At 40.7% G+C, this 27,255-nt stretch overlaps 1 protein-coding gene across 3 annotated transcripts in view; it reads right to left on the bottom strand.

Annotated features, from left to right (window-relative positions):
• Window positions 1-5,520: 5,520 nt before the first annotated feature.
• LOC144679995 (PRELI domain containing protein 3A) overlaps window positions 5,521-27,255 on the bottom strand; it is a 42,585-nt gene continuing 20,850 nt past the window's right edge. For 2 of the 3 annotated variants that reach the window (XM_078541056.1, XM_078541055.1), the window contains 3 exons: window positions 18,819-18,889; window positions 17,322-17,424; window positions 5,521-6,528 (listed from right to left, as the gene is read on the bottom strand). In XM_078541056.1, coding sequence (XP_078397182.1) covers window positions 6,382-6,528; window positions 17,322-17,424; window positions 18,819-18,889 — 321 coding nt within the window. In that variant the 3' untranslated portion in view covers window positions 5,521-6,381. Of the gene's footprint in view, window positions 6,529-9,314; window positions 9,398-17,321; window positions 17,425-18,818; window positions 18,890-27,255 lie in introns of all 3 variants that reach the window. The other variant, XM_078541057.1, reaches the window with a different exon arrangement.

The following is a 27,255-nucleotide window of genomic DNA, read 5'->3' as shown; positions in this document are numbered from 1 at the left end:
CCCAACCAGTCTTCATCCTCCACCATCCTCCTCTGCCTAGCTGAACTTGTTCTCACATTGAACAACCTCTCCTTTGACTCCAATCACTTTCTTGAAATAAAAACTTGTTGCTGTGTGAAACCATTTGGTCATAGCCTTCTTGTGGGAAATGTAAAATTATTTGTCCCAATCCTACTCAGGTCTTCTCCCTCATTTCCTTTTCCGTTACCATGAAGATTGTATCAATGTCGTTTCCTACTCTCATCTTGAATTGGAAAATTTAATTAACTTTGCTTCTGAAATTTCCACCCTTCCCTTTCCTCCATATGGTTCAATTCCAACTCTTCCCTTTCTCAACTTCTTTGCATCCATTCCTGGGGATAGGCTATTGGCCACTATCCACTGTAAGCTGGCTGACTCTCACAGCTACCTTGACTACACTTACTCACAACTCACTTCCTGTCAGGATTCTATTCCATTCTCTGAGCCTGTCCATCTTTGTCCCATCTGTTCTGACAGTGCCAGCTTCCATACAAGTGGTTCTGATATCTTCCTTTTTCTCAACCAAGAATTCCCCTCGTATTCCACCTGATTAGCCTCCACATTCTATGGATCATCCTTTGCCATTTCTATCACCTCCAGTGTGATGCCACTGCCAACATATCTATCCCTCCCCTTTGAGCCTTCCAAACAGATAGATCCATCCGTGACATCCTGGTCCACTCCTAAACAACCCAAACACCCCCCTCCCCTTCCCATGCAAGTGTAGGGGATGTACAACATTCCCAATGCGCAAGGTCTCAGAAGCTCCTTCAACATGAAACTTGTACTACTTTCAATTTAGCATACTGTATTTATTACTCATTGTGGTCTCCTCCACAGTGGGGAGCCCAAATCCAGATTGGGTGAGCACTTTGTGGAACACCTTTCAGTCTGCAAGATTCTGGTCACCTATTATTTTAATTCTCCACCCCACTCCCAACTCTCTTCTCTGTCCTCAGCCTGACTTACAATGAAGCTCAATGTTAACTCAAGGAACTGTACCTCATTGAAATGGCACTTTACAGCCTTCTGGACTCAGTACTGAGTTCAAAAGTTTGAGATCAGAACATTCATCTCCATTTCTTTGGATGACAGGTATTGGGGGCAAGGGTACTGCTATTTTCCATTTATACCTTCTCTATACACATCTTTTGTTTCTTTATTTGTCCCATTATCATCTCCTTTCTCCTTGAACTATCAGCCCTTTTTGTCATATAATTTGTCCTACCCCTTCCATCCTATCATGGACACCAATGACATGCATGGTTTCTTCAGCAATGTCAAGACCATCTATGGCCCAAGCACTCAAGGGCCCACCACACTGAGAGCCAAGCATGTAGGGGAGCTCATCAAGGACAGGGAGGTAGTCAGTATCCACTGAAGACAGCATTTTTAAACTCAACTGAGACTGACTTGAATGTCCTCAACTCCATTCCTGGCTCAGTCTCCATGTCACCAAGAAGTCCACAGCAAGGTTGAAAAAGTTATTCGACAGCTGAAAAACAACAAAACCTCTGAGGCAGATGGAATCCCTGCTGAAATTCTGAAACATGGCAGAGATACACTCCTGATATGGCTGCAGCACCTCATATCCCTCATCGGGGACAAGGAGTGCATGCTGGGGGATCGCAGGGATGTTGTGACCTGACTGAGGAGAGACAAGCTCAACTGTGCTAACTACAGAGGAATCTCACTGCTGCCTGCCACAGGGAAGATCTTTGCAAGGATCTTCCTCAAATGCCTCCTCCCAGTTAGACTCTGAAGAGCTCCTTTCAGAGTTGCAGTGCGGTTTTCACCCATTGAGAGGCACCACAGACATGAGCTTCACTGCGTAGCAAATCCAAGGAAAACACAAGGAACTAACTGCCGTACATGGCCTTTTCTGACCTCATGAAAGCCTTTGACTCAGTTAACTGTGAAGGCTTATGTAGCACCCTTACAAATTTGGCTGCCCTCAAAAATTTGTCACCATCCTCCACCTACTCCATGATGACAAGCAACTTGTGATCCTCACCAATTGAACCACAAGCCCTATCTCAGTGAAAACGGGTCAAGCAAGGTGATGACAACCCTCTCCTCCATCTTCTTCATTGCAAGACTGCATCTCAACAATTTGCAGAACAGACGGGAAACTGTTCAATGCCACCTTCAATTCAAAACTGAAATCACTCCAATTTCAGTCATTGAGTTTCAGTATGCAGATGATGCACTCACTCAGAAACTGAGCTCCAGGTCATTGTCGACTCCTTCTCCGAAGTATATGAGAAAATGGGTCGTTCACTTAACACCCAGAAAACTAAGGTCCTCTTCCAATTACTCCCATAACAAGACATCTCCCCCCAACCCAGCTGGAAAACGTGCACCATTTTACCTATCACAGGAGCTACCTCTCAGCGAAAATCATTATCATCTCCAATGTGCCAGCTCAGTTTTCAGCCGACTGAGGAAGGGAATATTTCAGGAACAAGATCCCAAACCTGAGACTAAGGTCATAGTTTACCGGGGAGCAATGATCCCCACATTCTTATATGCTTTGGAGACTTGAACAATCTACAGCAGGTAGCTCAAAGCACTGGAGAAGTGCTACCAGCAGTGCCTTTGCAAGATCCTCCAAATATGGTGGCAGGAAAGGCATTCCAACAGCAGCATCGTTTCCCAACCCAACATTCCCAGCATTGATGGGCTGATCACTCAAAACTTGCTACCCTGGGCAAGACATATTGTTCCTATGTCTGATGCCAGACTCCCAAAGCAACTACTCTACTCAGAATAAAAACAAAATACTGTGGATACAGCAGAAGCTGGAAATCATAAATAAAAACAGAAAGTGCTGGAAAAACTCAGCAGGTCTGGCAGCATCAGTGGAGAGAGATACAGAGTTAATGCTTTGGATTCAATATAACTCCTCCTGAACTGAAGAATCATATTGTACTCGAAATGTAACTCTGTTTCTCCCTCCACAGATGCTACCAGACCTGCTTAGCTTTTCTAGCACTTTTTGTTTTTATTCTCAACTCGGAAGTTAGTCACGGAAGGAGACTTCCAGGAGGACAGTGGAAAGGCTTTAGGGATGTTCTCAAAGGATCCCTGAAAAGGTCAAACATCCCCATCGACTCAATGGAGTCCTTGGCTTGTGCCCAACCAAACTAGAGAAGGTTCCTGTAGGAAAACACTGAACGCATTGAGAGACTTTATCAAGAACACACAGAGATGAAGTCGAGGCATCGGAGAGAGTGCACAAACTTCCAAACAACTCAAACCCAGCCCTCCAGGCACCGCCTACCTTGCAAGTGGCAAAATCTGCAGATCACACATTGGACTTATCAGCCATCTCAGAACTCATCAAATTGGAGTGGAGGCAAGTCATTCCAATCCTGAAGGACTGCCTAAGACGACAGTGCCAGTGGATACAATCCCAGCAATCACACAAGAATCATGACTGTGGATTAGCAGGTCTCATTTTCATTTGTTTGCTTAGGAACAGAAGAAATAGGAGTGGGAGTAGGTCATATTGCCCTCAAGCTTGCTCCATCATTCAATAAGATCATGGTTGATCTTTGACCTCAAATCCACTTTTCTACCCAATCATCACATACTTTGGATTCCCCTAAAGATTCTTCTCTTACATTGTACACATTCAAAATATACATCAGTATGCAGTTTGGAAGAATTTGCAGGAATGCTGTTTGAAACAATGCAGTTACTAACATCAGGTAACGCTAATAATAACTGTTTCAAAGAAAATATTCTTTATTTTTAAGCACATTTCAGTCAGTACTTAAGTGCAGCAATGTTCAACAGACTAAATTCTATTAAATACTTTAAACAATTAAAATTAAATAAAATTATTTGAGAAAATTAGGTTAAAATACTTGTTTGGTAGTACAGAAGTTGAATATTGTTGAAAAGAGGTATGTTGCCGAAGAATTTAGTCTTGCACTCATTAGGACAAATGTAAGAATGCCAAATTCCAAATGATCACAACAATTTATACTGCAGGAGAAAAGGGTGTCAAGTGGTTGACAAATTGACACTGATTGGCCAAGGCATTGCCATGGAGAAGGCGATGGGAACTTTTGACTCCCAAACTCCTGGGTAATTCAAAAAAGGCGCAAGGCTTGAACATATTACTTTTGTTTTCAGAGACCGGGCTCCATATGTATGAATGTATGTTGCTTCTACCAAGTGTAAATGGGCCACATTACCAGCTTGACTCAATCTTAAATTGGTATTTAGGTAGCTATTAGCATATTCAGGATTGTTCAGTAAGTGCCGCTCAATCGCAGTGTTGTGGTGCCTTTTAAGGTTTGACCACAAGAGACTCAGATACTGGTTAATGATTGTTTTATTCAAGCAAATGCAGGGAGAGTCTGCCTTAGACTGGCTAAAACTAAAATATCTTATTCATTGTATATTCTGTAAACTTGCATGAGGGTCAAAGGCCGCCATTTTTGGACCTGAAAAGTACCCGGTCTTCTTCAAATTACCCTAGAAATCAAAGTATCTCAAAAATTTTAACAACAGGTTAAGCAGGCCATTTTGGATTGCTACTATGCAGTGGCTAAACAAATAGTATTTTCCATGAACGGAATGCTGTCAAAAGTCCAAAAAGACATTCTGCCTACCACACAATTGAGCACCCCCCCATTACTGCCCCCACCCACCTCTCCTCCTAGCCTCCAACCCCATCTCCACGGGGCTGAGAAAATACAGCCTGACACCAAACTCACTCCCCCACCTACCCCAAACCACCCACCCCGGAGGCCCGACACTCCTACCCGACACCACCCTTGAGGCCCAACCCAGCAACTACCCCCTGTAGAGTCCTTACCCAACCACTCTGCCGAGAACTTCCCACCCCCAATTGAGCAACATTGTGTATGAATTTCACTGTTGGTGTGATGCCAGGTATGTGGGTTGTATGTCCCAATAATTAGCTGATCAAATCAAACAGCACGTTCCTTCAGTTTGTTATAGGGTACAGACCATACTCGACCAGCTCACGCTTGCAAAACCCAAAATGTTTTCCATTAGATATCATTCTGCTGTAAGAGTTAAGCAGGGATTTCTATGTTTTTAGTAAAACCAAAGGTTAGCACAATTCTCCAGACGAACCTTGTATGCCACAGGGCCGATAGCAGCAGAACTCTCCAGAATGACCTCGGGGATCATAAGGAATTAACTGGTCAGGAGACAGAAGGGGGGAATGAGGATAAATAGATAAGGTAAAGACAAACAGTTGCCAGGCCTAGAGCCAGACTAGAACGAGATAAAGAGGCCCTGCTTGGGTGAGTAAAGATAGGTACCTGGGACTGGAGACATCTGCTTGTGTGATTATATACTGACAAGAATAGAATTTGAGTAATGCAATGTGTACGTGACTAGTTGTGTATAAAAAAGATGGCTTTCTTGTAATATGTAAAATTAGTTCAAATGACAAGCACTGAGTGCTGGGGAAGTTTATAAAAGTAGATTTGCACAATAATCCTTCAACCCCAATACAATGGAAGCATGGCAACTGACCTGTTTTGACAGAAAGGAAATTACCTAAATATGACTGAAACATAACTGTCACAGAGAAGCTTTACACTTTCACAACCACTTCAACATAGGTCAATTTGAGAATCATTGGTCATAGTGACATTGATAGAGTTCACATTGATAGTTCCAATTCAGTCAATGTACTTCAGATGACTTAATCAGAAATGAGTTTGAAACCAAGTTTAGGAGTGAGGTATTAATAACGTGCTTCAGGATCTCCAGCCTGCACCCCTACTCACCCCATATCACATCACATCTGGATAGATCTTCCACAAAAATTACATACCTAAATTCCAACCTAAACACTGATTTTAAAAAAAGTTATAAAATTGGTGATGTAAGTTTGCAAGACCATGTAAACGTAATTCCAAAATACGTACACTTCATTTTATTGATCCAAAGCCTAAGGCAGTAATGCTATAATAACTCCACATTCAAGTATTAGTCCAATGCATTGCATCAAATACAAGACAGTGCATAATTCAAGTGTATATGTTTGTCCATCATCTCCAACTCCATTGTGAGAATAAGTCTTTTTCAAATGTACCAAGCTGATTTATCTATATACATCTGAAGTTTGACTAGTGAAAGATGTTACAAAAACATAATTTTTTTATAAAGAATCCTAAATGTGGCACCCCATATTCACAGGCTTGCCTGCTGGTTGTTTTATTTTAAGAAACTGAAAAGGTTTGAAAATTTGTTTGATACATTCAAGGTCAACTTTGTAGCTTATATTCTTCTCTCTGAAAAAAGGCATGAGTTGCACCTTAAAATGACACAGAACGCAAGTTACTAAGTGAATCTTCTGAACAGATGTCAAAGGGTGGCACAGCAATAAGCTAACCATAAATCTTTGGCAGCTGCGGCGGCCATTGCAGACTTCATATTTTCTTGGACAGACATTGCCAATTCTTCATTCTCCATATTTATTTCGTCTAACACCCACACTATTGTTTTGCAGCCCTGAAAGCAAACATATTAGAAGGGATCAAACACAAAATAGGACCAAACGAACTAGCAAGTAAAGGTTTATCAAAACCTTTCAAAAATGTTCAAATCTTACACTTTTCAAACGATGTGTAGAATATATTAAGCATTAAATCTAAATACTCAGCACCTTAAGACAAGAAATTTTGCATCCTCTTACATTTTGCAGTCACCCAGTAGAGGCCACTTAATTTGCTACTCGAGACATAATTTAGATAAGTTCGTTATATAATTGCCTATAAAACTGCTATAAATGTCCATTATTTCACACATTCGTATAATATCTAGCATCTATTAAAGCACAGATATGAGAAAGGATATCATAAATAAGAATTTAATTTGAATTAGAATTTAATTTTTGAGAACTATCCTATCAAAGGATTACTTATATAGTGGCACATACATTTTGTTTGATATAATTCACCAATTTATATTCCACACAACAGAAAGGCCCAGCTTTGCAGCACTAACATATCCGAGGCCACGAGAGTATTAGAAAGCTGCAATTGAAATCCGGTAAACAAAGCAGTTAAAATACAAGACATCCGAGCAAATATTTAAGCAAATTATTGCTTAATTATGGCTAATGCAAGGTTAAAGCTGAAATCCAGGAGACAAACAGTTACATTCAAAATATTCTTTTCAATACTCAGCTCCTGATTTAATTGATAAAAATAAGCTTTCCTCAGCCTAGTGTAGCAGGGACACTGAAAATTGGAGAGAAGATAACAGTATTGTTAGGGAATCAAGGGCTGCAATTAAAAAATAGGTACTGGACAGATTATATAACAAAATAACAGGCAAATAAAACTTCCATCATGCATTCACAGGTTCATAGGCAAATACACTAATGAAAACATACCACACATAAACGAGAATCTCAAGGGTAAATGCTAATGCTTATGTATCCAATTCAAGTGCATCATCATAAAATGTTGCCAATCAACAGAAATCTTTATTCTAAAAATAAGTCTACATTTATCTGGACATGCATTGCTTTCCACAGCATGCACAGATAAGTATATTTTATAGTTTCCAAAAGCCTTGTAATAGGGTCACCTTGTGAATGGTTAAAAAGTAAAGGCTATTCAGACCATCTAGCTGGCTCAATCTACTTTATCACAGATTCACTCTATTTAATCTAAGAGAATTTCTTCCATCAATACACCACAATCCCAAATCGAGCAAAAACATATCGATCTGTTACTGCTTCCCACTATTCAAACGAGTCACTTGAGGAAAGCTTTTCTTGGTTCCTGTGCACGCATTCCATGAGGTGATTTGAACATAATGGCCAGGATTTCTACCTTGTCGGGTGGGCCCGGGAGCGGTCTCGAAGCCGACTGCTGCCCATGATTGGGCCCCAACATCGATTTCATGCTGGCTGGCCAATTAACGGGCAGCCAGCATGAAACGTGCGATGCAGCGCTCAGTGCTGCCGGGTGGGGGGGCAGGAGGAGGGCGAGTGCGAAGTTCGTGCATGCGCACAAGTGCATGCAGTGAAGGCTCCCTGAGGCACAGAGCTGCCTCAGGGAGATGAAGGTTCAAAAACACAAAAATAAAAAATTTACCACTGTTAAAAACATGTCCCCTCATCTGACTCTGTCACATAAGCAGGGACATGTTATGAATTAAATTTAGATATTTTAATTTAATTTTTAATTGCTGTTGGAAACCTCATCCTGCCCGTGGATGAGCTTTCCTAAAAAATCCAAAGGCTGCTTGGCCTTTTTGCCTGCAGCGAAAAGTTTATGTCAATTATTACTTTAATAGCCTTAATAGGCCTGTTAATTGTCAGCGAGCTCGCTGCCGACTTCGGCACGTGCCCGCCGACTGAAATATCGCGTGCCATTTTATACTTGAGCAGGGTTGGGCGTGCACCTGCCCGCTCAGCGTAAATTTCTGCCCCATGTGTGTAAGCACTACACATAGCATGGCCCCCAGGTTTCCTCAGTCATTCGACATGTAACACTCGGGGTGGGCAAGGAGGAAAATTACTGCAAAGAATGCTAGCTGGTTACAGGATTTGGGAATGAAGTCCACATTGCTTACTATTTAGTGGCTGGACTCAAAACTGGTCTAACTGCAGATCAAAGTGAGATAGTTCTGGCAGATGCTGCCATAGTAATAGACAGCCAGATTTTTACATTGTTGTTTTAAAGAGTATTTTGGCTCCTCTTCTGTCTCAAGATAAAACTTCTGGATCCAAAGCACACAATGCACCCTCCTCAGTTAACAGAAATTGTAACTTACCCTGGATCTTTCTGAGCTGAAAGCTGTTACTATAATTTAAAAACCTTGAATTTTATATATGTATCAGTATTTCATAGAGTATAATAACTTGCAAAGTGCTTTGTACATGGCTATTAAATAGAAAAATCTCTTGTTAATGTGCTAATGAAATTGCTAATGTGGCTTGTAAGCTCCATTGGGCAGTTCAGGGCTCTGACATGATTCACTGTCCTATCAAAGTTAGCTCAAGATGAACTGCACTAGCTTTTTAATAACCCATAAGGGACAGATATTATAAGGGACAAATTATATAATGAATAGATTTTCCAAACATGCAATGCTTAGAAAAAAATGCATATAGCTGAAATAAACTCAAAATATTCAACATTTTCAACACAAAATAACACACCAAGTTCTAAAGTGGGTAAACATACAAACTAGGCGTGCAACCCATGCTACACAAACAGGAGCACATTCCATGTAATAAAATGCCATTAGATTGTTAGGTATTTTAATAAATAAATAGTTACCACTGGGGGAGTGCAATATGCAGAAGTGAAAGCTGTTAGCTAACAGCAGAGTTTTGAATTATCCACTCAATAGCATCCCACCCCTAGAGCAACACAGAAGAGGGACATCACACATGGAAGAACAGATACACGTTTGAAGTATTTTCACCATATGATTAAACAAATCTGTTCAGGATCACTCAGAGAAAAATACTTAAGAGGCAAAAGGAACCAAATAAATTCTTCACACAGTCCTGTAAGTGCTGAATCTCTGTTTTGTGTGCATTTAATATTCATGTAAGGTGTTCAGTAATTTTCAATTGTAACAAGATTAATTAGGCCTGTCACCTGTATTGCTTTGTATAAAAATATTATCAAGTAGCTCTGTCTGTTTCTGGTGCATTGATATAGGTTATATAGAAAACATATAGAAAATTCACACAAATAGAAAAATGATATTTATGCACATTAACACAACTCTCTGTAAAGTATATTTGTTCAACTAATGGTACTTTTGAGATTTAAGCTCTGCACATTGAGTGTTATTTTTCTGCTTATTTCCTATGGGAGTCAGTGTCTTTTATCAGAGTAAGCGAGTTGGTTTGAATGATACCATTATTTGCCATAATCTAGCGATGATCCTGAGATGGTATCAGACCCCCATGTAGAAGAACATTGGGACAACAGTGATCATTAGATTTGAGTTCATTAGCCAATTTAATGTAATGGCCAGATGTTAGGAAAGGTAAGTTTTTAAGGATGAGGAGGATTTGGGGTAGGGTTAATTGGGACATGATAATAGGTAAGGAAAACTACGGTGCTGATGATAAATGGAAGCCACACAAATGGTCAAGGAATATGTGCAAGTGCCTCAGATAAAAAGAAGGCTGCATGTTAAATGCAACCAAAAATGGCTTAATAGTGATGCCCAAAGACTAAAGAAATATAAAATGACTCGCATTTGTAAAGCACCTTTCATGACCTCAGCATATTCCAAAGCACTTTACAGCTAATCAAATGCTTTTGAAGTGTAATACCTTTGCAATTTAGGAAACACGGCTGCCAATTTGCACACAGCAAGCTCCCACAAACAGCAATGTGGTGGTGATCAAATAATCTGTTTTTGTGATGTTGATCGAGGGATAAATATTGGTCAGGACACCAGGGATAACTTCTCTTCTCTTTTCAAAATAGTGCTATCAGGTCTTTTAGGTCTACCTGGGGGGTAGACAGGGTTTCAGTTTAATGTCTCATGTGAAAGACAGCACCTCTGACAATGCAGCATTCAATCAATACTGCACTGGAGTGTCAGCTTAGATTTCGGTGCTCAAGTCTCTTGATACTTTATGAAATGAAACAAAATACTTCAGCACTCTATCAGATGTCAATTGAAGGTAACAAAATCAGATTTCCCAAATGATCAAAAATAACTGAGCGAAAATGCCTGGCCACTCACTTATGTTAGGACACGGAGTGATCAAGTATTACATAGGGTCAGGCATATTAGGGTAGAGGTCCAAGAGATGGTGGACATGCTGAATAGTTATAAGATTTAGACTAACACTCCAGTGCAGGATTGAGGGAGTGTTGTACTGGAGGTGCCATCTTTAAACCAAATCTCCCTCTTCCCTTTTGGGTGGATATAAAAAATTCTGGCACTATTTTGATGAAGAGGCAGGGAGTTCTCCCCATTGCCCTAGCTAATACTTATCCTCAAGCAATACCTAAGAACAGTAGGTCCTAACATTATCACATTGCTGTTTGTGGGGTCTTGCTTTGCACAAATTGGTTGCCATGCTTCCTACATTACAGCGTTGGCTCCATTTTAAATGTATTTCACTGATTGAAAGAAAGGAAGCAAGAAAGAAAGAAAGGAAGCAAGAAAGAAAGGACAGATAGACTTGGATTTATGAAGTGCTTCTCACGACCATCGGCACCCCAAAGTGCTTTACAGCCAATGAAGTACTTTTTGAAGTTTAATCACAATTGTAATGTAGGAAACGTGGCAGCTAATTTGTGCTCAGCAAACTCCCACAAACAGCAATGTGGTAATGGCCAGATATCTGTTTTTTTGTGATGAGGGTTAAATATTGGCCAGGTTATCGGGGATAACTCCGCTGTTCTTCTTCAAAATAATGCCATGGAATCTTTTACATCCAACCGAGCACTCTCTCAGTATTGCACTGGAGTGTCAGCCTTGATTTTTGCGCTTAAGCCCTTGGGATGCCCTAAAGTTGCGAAAGGCATTATATAAATGTTTTGCATTTGCTTTTACTGGTTTCTGCTGAATTGATAAAACTGAGAGGTAGATGCAATGCTAAAAATTAATTAATGGAAGTCAATACAAAGTAGTCATGACTTGATTTAGCAGGTGGCAGGGCTTGCTGGAGTATGAAGATGGGCACTGTATTGAACTAGCTACTTTAAAAACTTGTTGAGCTCTGGGATTGTTCCCATGGATCAGAGGGAGCTCATATGCTTCCTAGGGTTAAAAAAAAGGGAGCAAATTGGAAAGTGGGAATTATAGCCCAGTTAGTTTGACATCAGTTACAGTCAGTCTGTGTGATCATTTGGAAAATGCAGCTGTTATTAGAGAATTCTACCACAGTTTTTGGAAATGAGGGTCTTACCTCATCAACTTTGGTTTTTTTTTTGAAGAAGTTAAAGTTGATAGATGATAGTAGCCCATTAATATTTCAAAACTTAAATTTCTAAATACCTTCAAAAAGTGCTGTACAGAGGCTTAATGGTAAGTTGGCAATAGTTAAGATTGGGTTCTCAAGTCAAATTTTAAGGTGTATTATAAATTTGAGTATTGCTGAAAATAGAGACATGCTGTCAAAGCTTTTTACCTTGCACTCATCAAGACAGTTCACAAGAATACCAATAGTAAAGGGAACAACAATTTATACTGCATGAGAACACAGTGCTGATTGCTTTGCAAGTGGACTCTGATTGGTAGAGGTGTTGCCATGAGAATGCAGCGGGGAAGAGTTAACTGCCAAGCTTCTGTTCAAATTCAAATCACGCAGGTCGACTCTGATTGGTCAAAGCATTGCCATGGGAAATGAACCAGGCAATGGCTGTCCCCCGAACTTTTGTTTGGTTGAAAAAGGCACAATGTGTAGACATGCTCCTTCTGTCTGCAAAGAACAGGCCCCTGTGTGTAGCTTCTAGCATACCTAAGTGAGCCACACTGCGAGACTGGTGATTTTCAGTGTAATTCTTAGCACAATCAGGATTGTTTACCAAGTGTTGTCCAATTGCAGAGTCACATCTAATGTTGGCCACTATGTTTTTAAGTTTTGCAAGCATGGGCTGGTTCAGTACGATCCATACTTTGCCAGTTGCGGACAGCTGAATGGATGTGCTGTTGGATACAATTCGCCAGTCATTGGGACATATGGCCTACATACCTGGCATCACACCAGCACTGGAATTCATATACCACATTGCTCATTTGTGTGATAGACAGAATGTTTTTTTGGCTTGACAGCAGCATCCTGTTAGCGGAGAATACAGTCTGTGTTGCTACTGCATAGTAACAGCATGAAACAGCTAGCTTTACCTGTTGCTCAAATTTTTGAGGCACCTTAACCTTTCAGGGTAATCTGAAGTAGACTGGACACTCTTCAGGGCCAAAAGTGGTGGCCTTAGGTCCATTCATGACTTTGCATGATGTACAGCGAGCATTATCCTGCAGGATGGCTTTGATCCGCCCCAATTCAGTATAAAGCTTGCACGATGAGCAAATAGCTCAGGCTCTATTTAGAAAGCTGCAGATAAGGCCAATCTTATAGCACATGGTACTGTAGGTATCCCAATATGTTTATTGACCAGTGAAGGTAGGCTGACGGTGGACAGTAGTAGAGAACCCATTAGCAGATTTCTCAACTAGCACGTCGAGGAAAGGGAAATCCTTTGATTGGTCCATTTCAAAGGTGAATTTGAGGGCAGGATAAAGCCGATTAAGGTGGGAAGGAAGTTCTTACATGCATCTATGGATTCAAATATAGTAAATGTATCAGCTACAGAGATATGCAAGGGTAGGAGGTTAGTTGTCATTCCATCGAAGATGCGTTTCTTGTGGAAACCAACAAAGATGTTTGCGAGCGCATGGCAACACCATCTATTTAGGCATACATGTGTCGTTTTGACGGAATTCAACTGCATGGGTTGCTGAGTTCTTAAGTTCAATCAATATAGATTCAGACATGCTGGTGCATCTAGCTTGTCATGATATAGTGACGCAGTACATTGATGAATAGGCTAGCAATGCCAAACAAGCACATGGACACGGCATTGTTATCAATATGCAAGTCCTGTATGGTCTTCGCAAAAGTGCAGGAATCCTATGTATGTGGAAAACTTGTTGAGAACTGGTTGTAGCAACTTACCTAACCATTTGGCCAATTCATGTTGTGCAGAACTAGTTATAAAGTAGATTTTTTAAAAATTCCTTTATGGGAAATGAACATTGCTGGCTAGCCCAGCATTTATTGCCCATCCCTAATTGTCCTTGAGAAAAGCAAGATAGGGTGTAAAGGGCCATCACTTTTGTGTGCCTTGAGCAGCCCATATATACGCAGGACACAGTGAGTTGTGAGGGCAAATCGTATCATATATACCCCCGGCAGCTTGTTACTCTTACATAAGTTCAACAAGCATTTTTGTAACTTGCTTTCAAGCAGGTCTGTCAGGTCATGCTTAACGGCAGGTCCAATGCATACAAATTTGGACCCATTACTAAGAATGACATGCGTTTTGTTGATATAGTTACACTTTTTAAGGGTGACTATTCCAGTCCTTCTGTTAGGTTTACAAATATCTATGTCTGGGTTGGTCTTGAGGCCTTGCAACACTACCAGAATTCACGTTGCATGTGAAAATCAGCCAAGTCGTTCGGAATCTCGCAACGTGAGGCACTAAATCAGCTAGGCGTGCTTTCAAAGATTCAGCATCTTCAGTGGACGCTGGTTTGTGGTGGATAGCTGGGAGTAGAGGAGTTCGAACTCAGCAAATATCTCTTCCCATTTGATGTGGGATGAAGGCACACCAAAATCGAAGCCATGCCCTAGAACAAACTCTTCACTTTGAGAGAGTTCATGGTCAGACAGATTTACTACATGTTTGGCAGCATCATTAATTGTGCTGCCAACCCACTTCTGCTTAAGTGCAGGTGTGTTTCAAGCAGGTATTGTTTATGGTGGGGTCATCTATTGAGGCAATATAGCGGCACAAACCGAAAAATGAAAGAAATTTGCACACCTCAGACCAAGCTAGATCGTGGGGCTGTGCTTCACTTTAGCATTAGCTATGTCCCAACAACTGGCAGATTGTATCAAACAGCACGTCCCTTTGCCTGTTTGCAAAGTACAGACTGTACTCAACCAGTCCGTGCTTGCAAAACTCAGAACACAGTGTCCAAAATTAGGTACAGTTCTGCGATAGACAACACTTGCTAAATAATCCTGACTGTGCTAAGAATTACACTGAAAACCAATCTAAGATTATCAGTCGGGCTCACAGTGTGGCTCACTTACGCATGCTAGAAGCTACATATATTCACACACAGGGCCCTGTCCTTTGAAGACAGAAGCAGCATGTCCACACATTGTGCCTTCTCCAACTAAACAAGAGCTTGGGTGAACAGCCATGCCCTAGTTCATTCCCCATGGCAAAGCTTTGACCAGAGTCAACCTGACTCATTTGAATTTGAACAAAAACTTAGCAGTTAACAGTTCCCTGGTGCATTCTCCATGGCAATGCTTCTACCAGGGTTCACTCACCAACCAATCAGCACTCTCTTCTCATGCAGTATAAATTGTTGTTCCCTTTACTATTAATATTCTTGAACTGTCTTGATGAGTACAAGACGAAAACCTTCGACAGCATGTCTTTTTTTTCCAGCAATGCTCAAATTCTGTACTACCAAACGACTATGTGATTATAAATTTGCTGTATTTGGATTGTTAGACTTTGTAGCAGCTCTGAGAACTGTACAGATGGAAGCCTAGGGGAATCCCTGTTTGAACTGTTGCTCTTTGCCATCTTCAATGATTTTGATGAAGACACTGGAGGTAAAATCTCTGATTGCAGATGACACAAAAAGTTGTGCACGATTTAGGACATCAGTCAAGTTAACTAGACTGCATGCTGATCTAGACTTGTTTAAAGCATGAGCTCAAGTGTTGCAATTGTTCTTCAGCATGCAGAAATGCAGCCCAACATATCTGAAGTCGGATAATTCTTTGCATATTTGCATTATACAGGGTTACTTGCTTAAGGCTAAGGAACAGGGTGTGGTGTAGTAGTTCATGGAGTGGAGCCATGACCAGTGTCCTGGGAAATAGCAAATTCAAACAGGGTGTTAGGTTGAATAGTTAGGACTGTTGAATACAAAACTAAAAATGCAATAAAATTGTGAAGTACAACACCTTGGTAAGCAACATCTAGAACTGTGCCCATTGTAGTCCGCTCACAAGATGGAGAACACTGAGGTCTGGAAAAGGTCTCAAGGAGAGCCAGTAGAATGACACCTAATCTTAGAGCTCAGTTATCTGGATAGGGTTAACAAACAGCGATTTTTTTAAGTGGAAAAAGTATAGACTTCAAAAGGTTTATGATTGAGATCCTGGAAATAATGAAGGAATAGGCTCTATTTTAGATGGACAGGTTACTTGAACTAGTCAGAGAGGGGAGAACCAGGGGCATCAACTCAAAATAAAGGAAACAGGGTTAGAAAGTACTTAGGTTGTGAGTATGTCTCATGAGTGTGGAATCACTGCAGAGTTCCAATAAGGAGCAGATAGCTTCCAGCGAATGGAGAAAATCTTGTTTAGGAAAGTGGGCATGGCTACTTGCGATTAGTGCCATTTGTTACAGTAATCTTCTGGAGCTTTCTTGATTGATCTAGAGGGATCAGAGAGGAATTTCCCCAGAGTGCTATTTTTCCTTTTAAATGGATTAAGGGTTCTTTCTTCTGTTTACTGCCTCTTCTAAGGAGATTGTATAACTGTGGGTGGGTGTTGATGGCCCATGTAGGTTGCATCATGTCTGATATGATGAGTTGGTCTTCCTTCATCGTGGTCACAATCAAGGTAATTCCATAGTTATTCAAAGGTTACCAGCAGAGAGCATCACTAGAGCACAGTATTTCCTCCCAAGGCTGAGTGGAAACAACAGTTTGTAATCTCAAGTATTAAAGATCCAATGGACTCAAAACCAGCCATCAGCTCAGACCTGTACTAGTTCGTTGTTGGTAAATGTAAGTTAATGCATCAAAATCTTGAAATGTTGTAAAAATAAGTCTTGAGGGATCTGACTGGTCTCCTCTTGTTCCTATGTTTATAGACAGAGAACAATTAAAAAAGCCAAATTCAACTAACTCGTCAGGTCAGTGATCAAACTTTTCCTGTATGGGTCAGCAGCAGAATAAATGATGCATTTAACAAACTGTAAAGACTTCACAATGATTTTTAAAAAAGTAACTGGTATCTACATCACAAATCAGCAAAAATCTAAGACATTTTTGCCACCACATTCACAACCACTCATCGATTCCACTGCATATTCATTTCTGCCGCTGGGAGGTCATGTCCCAAGTCATCGCTTGTGCTGCTGGCTATAACTGCTACAAATTGTCTTATTACAATTATATTTCACATATTTATCTTTTCCAATTTGATTGAGAGCAGGAGCTCAACTCAGCATCCCACTATTTTACTATCCACAAAACAACCCAAGACAGTAGGTGCCCAATAACATTTTAGATGGAGGGTGAAAATGAGGGAGGGGGAGGAAGAGGATGAGGAATGGATGTAGATTTTTTTATCTGATTTGCTTTTTAGGAAGGTGAATCAGCCAAATTGAGACTCACTTTAATTAGTGACAACTGTGGTTATTCATTTATTCCCAACCTAAAGATTAGAAGTATTTGGATTGCAAAAGGTTCAATTCCCATTCAGAATGGTTTTAGCATTGTGTGGACCAAAAATACATCCATTTTAAATGAAACTGTACACGTACCTTTCCAGCATTAGCAGAAATTGTGCTGGCCATTAATCCTTCCAAATAGCTACTTAAAATAACTCCTTTCACTGTGATTATTGCCTCCTGGGTCAAAATGGTCCTAAAAGTCAATGTATTGTCAAGTGAGCCAATATTTAGTTGCATGGTTATGATTATATCAAAATATTCACATTTTAACTATCTTGGCATAATTAAATCTATAAATGTTTGCAGTTATTAATTGCATACCCTTAATACTCAAAAATTTGGATTAAAACTGAAATGAATCAATTTTATATACCGTAGACCACTCTCTCTCAAGTTGATTTTTTTTTAAAAAAAGGACCATTTACAATTTGATTCATCCAAAAGTACGCTTGTCAACTCGAATAAATTCCAGAAATCTGAATTGGACATAATTGGACATCTGTAACATTTGGTTACACGGCCCCCTCAAGTGCAGAAGTGCAGTAGCATTGGGTGCAGTATGTAATATTTTCCAATCCCATAAAAGAAATCACAGAAGTGATTCTTTAAAAATTAAAGTCCTTCTCGTTGTGATAAGCAGCACACTTCAGTTCTGGTCTCTCCATTTGCTTTGTCGTATCTTTGCATCTCAACAACCTTGACTTCAATGGCAGACTCTTGTATTAGCTTAATCTAATTGAAAACTAAAGTTTATAGCTCCTTAAATCTGAAGCCACCATCTCCCATGGCCCGGGTTTTGTTTTGAGAATAATTGTGAAGCTAACAGCACTCACCATTATTGTGAAGAAAATTAGACTGCCACTTCCAGACCATGCACATGTACAGCTAAACGCAGAGCCCTAGAAGTTGCATTTAAGTTACTCTGCTCATCCACAGGTTGCGCATCGAAATCAATGTAAGGACGTGAAGTTGCAGTAGTTACCATTAATTATTCACTATACATAACAGAGAAAGTTAGAGCTGGTGCATTCAGGTGCAAGTGAAATTTTTAATGGTGTGATCAGTCATAATTAATGCCAAACAACTTCTCTGGCCCTGAAAATTTAATTTCACAAGTGTGGAATTCCATTCATCAGGATTTAATCAGTGTTGAAAATTTTATTTTAAATTTTAAAAATACTTTTTGTTACTCTAATTTAAATCTAAGTTATGCTTCCTGGTTTATTCTCTAGGTGTGATTGATGTGCCTCACTGTTACTTGCCCAGCTCACACACCGCAGATCCTCTGTAGTGGGTGCCACTTTGGATCAGATGTCCATTGATGGTGAGTTTCTGCTCAAATGCCTGCAAAAACTCTATGGACAGCTGTGAACATAGCGAGTGGCAAGTGCCATTTGTTCGTCACTGACCACAAAATTCAGGCCATTGTTTAAAATAAACGGTTCAATGTAAATTACATTAGGTCATGGCATTTAAACTTTGTTTCTTTAGATAGATAAAATATCCAAAAAGCAAGATATAACCAGTAAAATAAAACAAAACAAAACAGTCTTATTTAGGTGTTTAATAAAATTACATTGAACTCACTTTTCTGGATTCTCAGGATGAGGTCGATATATCAGTCTTTCATCAACTGATACAAGGTTACTGAGAGTTATCTGTAACAAAAGAATTGAATAGGATTGGAATGCATATGAAATAGTATAGTCCCATTCACAGGATCCGTTCTTCCAACATCAAATATACAGGCCCCGAGACCTGTGTACTAACAAAAAGAAAAGTTAAAGAGAAAAACATTTAAGCTTCTTCTTTGACCTTGAAGAGTTGTTGTTAGAGCAGAATGACTTAACGTGTTAAGTTTCCACCAACAGTGGGAGGGGTAGTAATTGCAAGTCACTTTGGAGTGAAGGTAGGAAAAGTGAAGACATGTATACCTTTCACCTGTTTTCCGTGGAATTATTGGCTCATGGGTCGAGCCTACCATCAGCTTCAGAGAAGGTTCTGTGATCCACCTTGATGGAATTCTCTCTAAAAATGGGTTCTAATCAGTGTTTTTTGAAGCTTTCTTTGCAGCTGTTCCAATATAACAATGACCTGATGAATGATATTTCCTCAAACATAAGGATAAGTTTAACATAAGAACTAGGAGCAGGTGTAGACCATACAGCCTGTTGCGCCTCCTCTGCCATTCAATATGATTATAGCTGATCATGGGCTCAACTCCACTTTCCCGCCAACTCCCCATATCCTTCGAATCCCCAAGAGACCAAAAGTCTGTCTATCTCAGCATTAAATATTTTCAATGATGGTGCACCCACAAGCCTCAGGGGTAGAGAATTCCAAAGACACTCAACCCTTTCGGTGAAGAAATTTCTCATCTCAGTCCTAATGATTAACTCCTTAACCTGAGACTGTGCCACCTTGTTCTAGTTTTTCCAGCCAGGGGAAACAACATCTCAGCATCTACCTCTGTCAAGCTCCTTCAGAATCACAGAATGGTTACAGAACAGGAGGCGGCCATTCAGTCTGTCATCTCTGTGCTGGCTCTCCATAGGAGAAAGTCACCTAGTGCCACACCCAGCCTTCTCCCTGTAGCCCTACACATTCTTCCTCTTCAGATAATAATTGAATTCCCTCTTGAATGCCCTCAATTGAACCTGCCTCCACCACACTCTCAGGAAGTGCATTCCAGATACTATCTACTCATTGTGTGAAAAGGTTTTTACTCATGTTGCCATTGCTTCTTTTGTCAATCATCTGAAATCTGTGCCCTTTTGCTCTCAATCCATCAATCAATGAAAACAGTTTCTCCCTTATCTACACTGTCCAGACCTCTCATGATCCTGAATACCTCTATCAAATCTCCTCTCAACATTCTCTTTTCCAAGAGAAACAGTCCCAACTTCTCTAATCTATCGACGTAACTAAAGTTCCTCATCCCTGGAACCAATCTCATGAATCTTTTCTGCATTCTCTCTCTAATGCCTTCACATCCTTCCTAAAGTGTGACACTCAGAACTGTACACAATACTCCAGTTGAGGCTGAACCTGTGTTCTATATAAGTTTAACATAACTTCCTTGCTTTCATACCAGACAGTTTAAGCTCAGTAGAGAGGAAGCTTTTAGAAACGACTGTTTTTTCTGTAGAAGATGTTGTCCTAGAATATTTATTTCTCAACCTTGGAACCATATCACTGTAATGGTGATTAGAACTAAATCATTTATCTCTATTTGTGCCACTAGTTCATCTATTTTATTACAGATGATCTGCGCATTCAGATAAAGTGACTTTTTTTTTAGCTGCTATTCCCTGCACGGATTGTACTTTATGATGCACTATTATCATTAAACTCTGTCCCGTCCTGTCCCACTTGATATACTTTCCGATTGCCTCAACCTTTTGTTATGGCACAGCGGATGGTAAATGCTGAGCTGCTCAAATCCCAGAGGGAAACTTGAAACAGCTGCCACAACTGTTTTGCAATTTGTATTTTTCTTTCAAAATGCATGCCTTGAATTCAGTAGTAATAAGACAACCGAGTCTTAGAGGTTTTTTTTTACAAAACTAAATTAAACGTTTATTAATAAAAGAAATGATTTTAAGCACATACATGGGTTTACAGATTATTACTATAACTCCTAGCTCCCTTAATTAATCTAGCTCCCAGTTACACCTCCGTTAAGGCAACAATAAAGCAACACAGATTTCAATAAACCCAGGCGAAGCACACAATACCCCTGACAGTGATATTTAAAATGAATTCTCTTAGCTTCAGTTCCTGGAGACAGCAGCTTCGTTTATAGTTTATATCGTTTAAGTATATATCACACTTGTTGGATCTAAGAATGCCATCTTCCTTGCACATAACCTCATCTCCTTTATACATGTTTCTCCCTTTTTAGTGTAAATCCCATTGTTCCAATATGTCTTTGCAACGTTATTATTTCCATAATATAAATCTTTCATGGTACTCATTTAATCAGTAACCTTTGGGAAAAATGAACACACTGTTTAGCTTAGCCTCTTCTGGCTATGTGTAACACCTTACCATCTCTATGAAATTCACTACTCTGGTTTATCTAAAAACACAAATGTTCTTCACACCTCCCATTCTAAAACTTCAGCCATGTTTACGTATTTAGTATTTCAAACCTAGTTTCCCTTCTGATACATCGAAGCACCCAGACCAGCTGTCTGTAATTCAATTAAAACCCACACACACACACCTACACACAGAGAAACTAATCCAAACCCCAATATTAACCTACCTTTACAATAATGTTTTGAAAATTATTAAATTTTCCTGACATTTTATCTTTGGATTTCTAAATCTCCCTTCATCTGAACACTCCACTTCTGTTAGTTTAAAACCATTTTCCAGTTCTCTGACCATTTTTGCTAGTGCACTCTTAAGTTTGTACGCCCTTCCTGTCACACTCTAGATACAATTACCCCATCATCTCTCTTCAATTTTCCAAATCTCCCCTCACATGAACCTCCTTCCCTATGTGGGCAACCAGCCTCATCCCTAGTAGTGTATGGAGGGAGCCAACAGAAATATTATGCAAAATCTAGTCATTAACCCCCAGATGTTCCAACAGAAACACTCAGCTCCAGACCTTGTTACAAGTATGGACACAACTTTTATTTTATTCATTCGTGGGATGTGGGCTTCGCTGGCTGGGCCAGCATTTATTGCCCATCCCTAGTTGCCCTTGAGAAGGTGGTGGTGAGGCCTTCTTGAACCACTGCAGTCTATGTGGTACACCCACAGTAAACATGTCTGAAGGATTTTGACCCAGCGACAGTGAAGGAACAGCGATATATTTCCAAGTCAGGATGGTGAATGACTTGGAGGAGAGCTTCCAGGCGGTGGTATTCCCATCTAGCTGCTGCCCATGTCCTTCTAGATGGTAGTGGTCATAGGTTTGGAAGGTGCTGTCGAAGGATCCTTGGTGAATTCCTACAGTGCATCTTGTAGATGGTACACACTGCTGCTACTATGCGTGGGTGGTGGAGGAAGTGAATGTTTGTGGATGTGATGCCAATCAAGTAGGCTGCTTTGTCTTGGATGGAATCAAGCTTCTGGAGTGTTGTGGGAGCTGCACTCATCCAGGCAAGTGGGCAGTATTCCATCACACTCCTGACTTGTGCCTTGTAGATGGTGGACATGCTTCGGGGAGTCAGGTGGGTTACTCGTTGCACGATTCCAAGCCTCTGACCTGCTCTTGTAGCCACAGTATTTAGATGGCTAGCCCAGTTCAGTTTCTGGTCAATGGTAACCCCCAGGATGTTGATAGTGGGGGATTCAGTGATGGTAATGCCATTGAACATCCAGGGGTGATGGTTGAGTTCTCTCTTGTTGGAGATGGTCATTGCCTGACACTTGCGTGACACAAATGTTACTTGCCGCATGTCAGCCCAAGCCTGGGTATTGGACATGGACTGCTTCAGTATCTGAGGAGTCACAAATGGTGCTGAACATTGTGCAAGCATCAGTGAACATCCCCACTTCTGACCTTATGATGGAAGGAAGGCCATTGATGAAGCAGCTGAAGATGGATAGGTTGAGGACACTACACTAAGGAACTCTTGTGGTGATGTTCTGGAGCTGAGATGACTGACTTCCAACCACAACCATCTTCCCTTGAGTTAGGTATGACTCCAACCAGCGGAAAGGTTTCCCCGATTCCCATTGACTCCAGTTTTGCTAGGGCTCCTTGATGCCACACTCTGTCAAAGGCGGCCTTGATGTCAAGGGCAGTCACTCTCACCTCACCTCAGGAGTTCAGCTCTTTTGCCCATGTTTGAACCAAGGCTGCAATAAGGTCAGGAGCCGAGTGGCCCTGGCGGAACCCAAACTGGGCGTCAGTGTGCAGGTTATTGCTAAGCAAGTGCCACTTGATAGCACTGTTGATGACCCCTTCCATTTCTTTATTAGTAAATGAGGTGATATATTAGCTGTCCTCAATAAGGCAGCATTTATGGAATATGACTTCAAAGAGTCCTAGTCGTAGGTCATAGGGGGTAATAGGGTGTTTAGGTTCATTAATGGGGTGCCAATCAAGGTGCCATCCATGTCCTGGATGGTGTTGAGCTTGAGTACTGTTGGAGCTGCATTCATCCAGGCAAGTGGAGAGTATTCCATCACACCCCTAACTTATGCCTTGTAGATAGTGGACAAGCTTTGGGGAGTCAGATGATGAGTCACTCACCACAGAATTCCCAGCTTCTGACCTTCTCTTGTAGCCACAGTATTTATATGGCTGGTCCAGTTCACTCTGATCAATGGTAGCCTGAGGCTGTTGATAATGAGGGATTCAGCAACGTCAATGTCATTGAATGTCAAGGGGAGATTCTCTCTTGTTGGAAACAGTCATTGTCCGGCACTTGTGTGATCCGAATGTTACTAATCAGCCCAAGCCTGAATGTTGTCCAGCTCTTTCTGTATAAGGACATGGTTGCTTCAGTATCTGAGGAGTCACGAATGGTGCTGAGCATTGTGCAATCATTAGCGAACATCTGCACTTCTAACCTTATGGTTAAGGGAAGGTCATTGGTGAAGCCGCTGAAGATGGTTGGGCCTCCTGCAGCAATGTCCTGGAGCTGAGATGATTGACCTCCAACAGGAACTATCCTTTTGGGCTAGTTGTGACTCCAACCAGTGGCGAATTTTCCCGATTCCCACTGACTTCAGTTTTGCTAGTGATGCCACACTTGGGTCAAATGCTACTTTGATATCAAGGGCAGTCACTCTCACCTCACATCTGGAGTTCAGCTCTTTTCTCCATATTTGGACCAAGGCTGTAATGAAGTCAGGAACTGAGTGACTCTGACAGAACTCAAACTAAGCCTCAGTGACAAGGTTATTGCTGTTGTTGGTAGGAAGCTTTTACCAAATGCTCTGCAGTTGAATACATCCACATCTTGGTAGTTAATCTTAATATCATTTCTGGAGCTCAAATGTTTTTCGTGCATTTGAAATGTAATAAGCTGAGAAATTTAGCCATGGGTTGTAAGAAGTGGAGCAACAATTTTCATGTTCTTCAGGTCTACACAAGACTAGAACATTCAATTTGTACCAGAGCAGTGCAGAAACCCACAAGCATAAAGCAAAATAAAACCTGAAAAGTCACCTGATTCATAATTCTACATGTTGAAAGATTTTATTTTTCTCTTTAGAATGCAGGTACACATTACTAAAAAGTGCCAATAAAAACTAAAATAAAAAGATGGTCCCATACAATTTTTTAATATCTGTCTTTAATGTAATAAAATGTTCCAAGGTGTTTCACAGGAGTATTACCGTGCATAATCTGATACTGAGCCACATAAGGAGATGTTAGGGCAGATGATCATAAGCTTGGTCAAAGAATTTTAGGAAGATTTTTTAAAGGAGGAAAGAGAGGAAGAGATATGGAGAGGTTTACGGAGAGAATTCCCAAACATAGGGCCAACACAGCTGAAGGCATGCCGACCAATTATGGTGCAATGGAAATCAGGGACTTTTTTTTCTTTATTCTTTCATGGGATATGGCATTGCTGGGAAAGCCAGTATTTGTTGCCCGTCCTAACTGTCCTTCAACTGAACATTTCAGAGGACAGTTAAAAGTCAACCATATTGTAGGTCTGGAGTCACATGTAGGCCAGAACAGGTAAGGATGGCAAGCCCATTTTGTGGCACTTTATCAAATGCCTTTTGGAAGTCCATACACACCATATCAACCTCATTACCAGGCTGTAAGATTTTTAGAAAAGACAGGGAAGTTGGGAAAGGAGGAGAAGTAGCAATGTTGATAAATGGCAAAATTGGAGAAGTAGAAAGGGATTTCAGAGAAGCTGAAAGACTATGAGTAAAATCAAAGTATGCAAGACTCTGGTTGGTGTTGTCTACAGACCTTCAGATACTAGTCTCTTGTAGTTGGGGAGGGGAGGGATTTTGGGGATTATAAGTATGGAGATCTGGGAAGCACATAGCAAAGACAAGAGGAGGTGTTAATTTTCACTGATAGGTTGAAGCAGAACAGCCATGATAGTAAAGATAATGAATTTTATAATATATAATGTAATCCAGACAGTTTTCTAGAATATGTTTAAGAACCAAGAGAACAAGCCATTCTTCATATAGTGATGAATAATGAACCACAATTAGTTAACAATCTGAAGGCAAGGGTACATCTTGCGAAGAGTGACCATGATATGATTGAAATTGATGTTAGGGAGGGAGAAGCAAAAATCACGAGCTAAGGTTTTAAATTTAAGCAAGGCAAACTGCAAAGAAATAGATTAACAGCAATTAATTGGGACAGTCTGTTAATGGGTAAATCCATAAACACTGGAAAATATTCCAGGAATAGTTGCAGAAGATTAGGTAAAGTTCCTGTAATAATACTCATGTTTACTATGGGGAATGTGCATAGCAACACCACTGAAAGTACATGCAATCCATGCACACACATTGTAGCATGAACGCTTCAAATCCTATAGGATAGTAAACTCTGCACATATAGTAAAATGTACATTCATGTTTGCTTTATTTTGAACTGCAAGTTTTCTACTGTTTAATTGCACAAAATGGTTATAGCACAGAAGTAAATTCTATATATCTGAATTATATTTGGGGATCACAGGACAATGCAATTGAAAGTAATTCTTTGATTTCTAGGTTACAGCACTTCAGATGCAGATCCAGGTGCCTTTTAAATGAGTTGAGCATTTTAGCCTCAGCCACCAACTTAGGCAGTGAATTCCAGATGCCCATCACCCTCTGGGTGGAAAAGGTTTTCCTCATTTCCCCTCTAATCCTTCTACCAATCACCTTAAATCTATGCCCCCTGATAACTGACCCCTCAGCTAGGAAAACAAGTTTTTCCTGTCTACCCTATCTAGGCCCCTCATAATTTTGTACACCTCAATTATGTCACCCCTTAGCCTCCTCTGTTCTAAGGAAAACAATCCTAGCCTATCCAATCTCTCCTCATAGCTGCGATTTTCAAGCCCTGGCAAATTCTTGTACATCTCTCTACTCCCTCCAGAGCAATTCAGTCCTTCCTGTAATGTGCTGACCAGAACTGTACACAAAATTCCAGCTGTGGCCTAACCAGCGTTTTATACAGTTCCGTCATTACATCCCTGCTTTTGTATTCAATACCTTGCCCAATAAAGGAAAGCATTCCATATGCTTTCTTGGCCACCTTGTCCACCTGTCCTGCCACCTTCAAGGACCTGTGGACATGCACTCCAAGGTCTCTCACTTCCTCAACTTCTCTCGATAACTTCCCGTTAATCAGTGTTCCCTTGCTTTGTTTGCCCTCCCCAAATGCACTTATCTGGATTGAATTCCACTCAACCAAACCATTGATATCATTCTGGAGTTGACAGCTATCCTCTTCACTATCAACTACACAGCCAATTTTTGTGTCATCTGCAAATTTCCCAATCATGCCTCCCACATTTAAGTCTAAATCATTAATATATACAACAAACAGCAAGGGCCCCAACACTGAGCCCTGTGGAACACCACTGGAAACTGTTTTCCATTCGTAAAAATATCCATCAACCATTACACTTTGTGAGCCTTACGTCAGTGGTAGGGAAATTATTGGAGAAGATTCTTCGTGACAGGATTTACTACCATTTGGAAGCAAATGGGCGTATTAGTGAGAGGCAGCATGGTTTTGTGAAGGGGAGGTCGTGTCTCACTAACTTGATCGAGTTTTTCGAGGAAGTGACAAAGATGATCGACGATGGAAGGGCAGTGGATGTTATATACATGGATTTCAGTAAGGCCTTTGACAAGGTCCCTCACGGCAGACTGGTACAGAAGGTAAAGTCGCACGGGATCAGAGGTGAGCTGGCAAGATGGATACGGAATTGGCTTGGCCATAGAAGACAGAGGGTAGCAGTGGAAGGGTGCTTTTCTGAATGGAGAGCTGTGACTAGTGGAGTTCCGCAGGGATCAGTGCTGGGACCTTTGCTGTTTGTAGTATACATAAATGATTTGGAGGAAAATGTAACTGGGC

This window comes from Cetorhinus maximus, chromosome 4 (genome assembly GCF_964194155.1).
Source record: "Cetorhinus maximus chromosome 4, sCetMax3.hap1.1, whole genome shotgun sequence".
NCBI classification, from domain to species: Eukaryota; Metazoa; Chordata; class Chondrichthyes; order Lamniformes; family Cetorhinidae; genus Cetorhinus; species Cetorhinus maximus.
The sequence above is the reverse complement of the archived record's forward strand: the minus strand, read 5'-3'. Positions and strand labels throughout refer to the sequence as shown.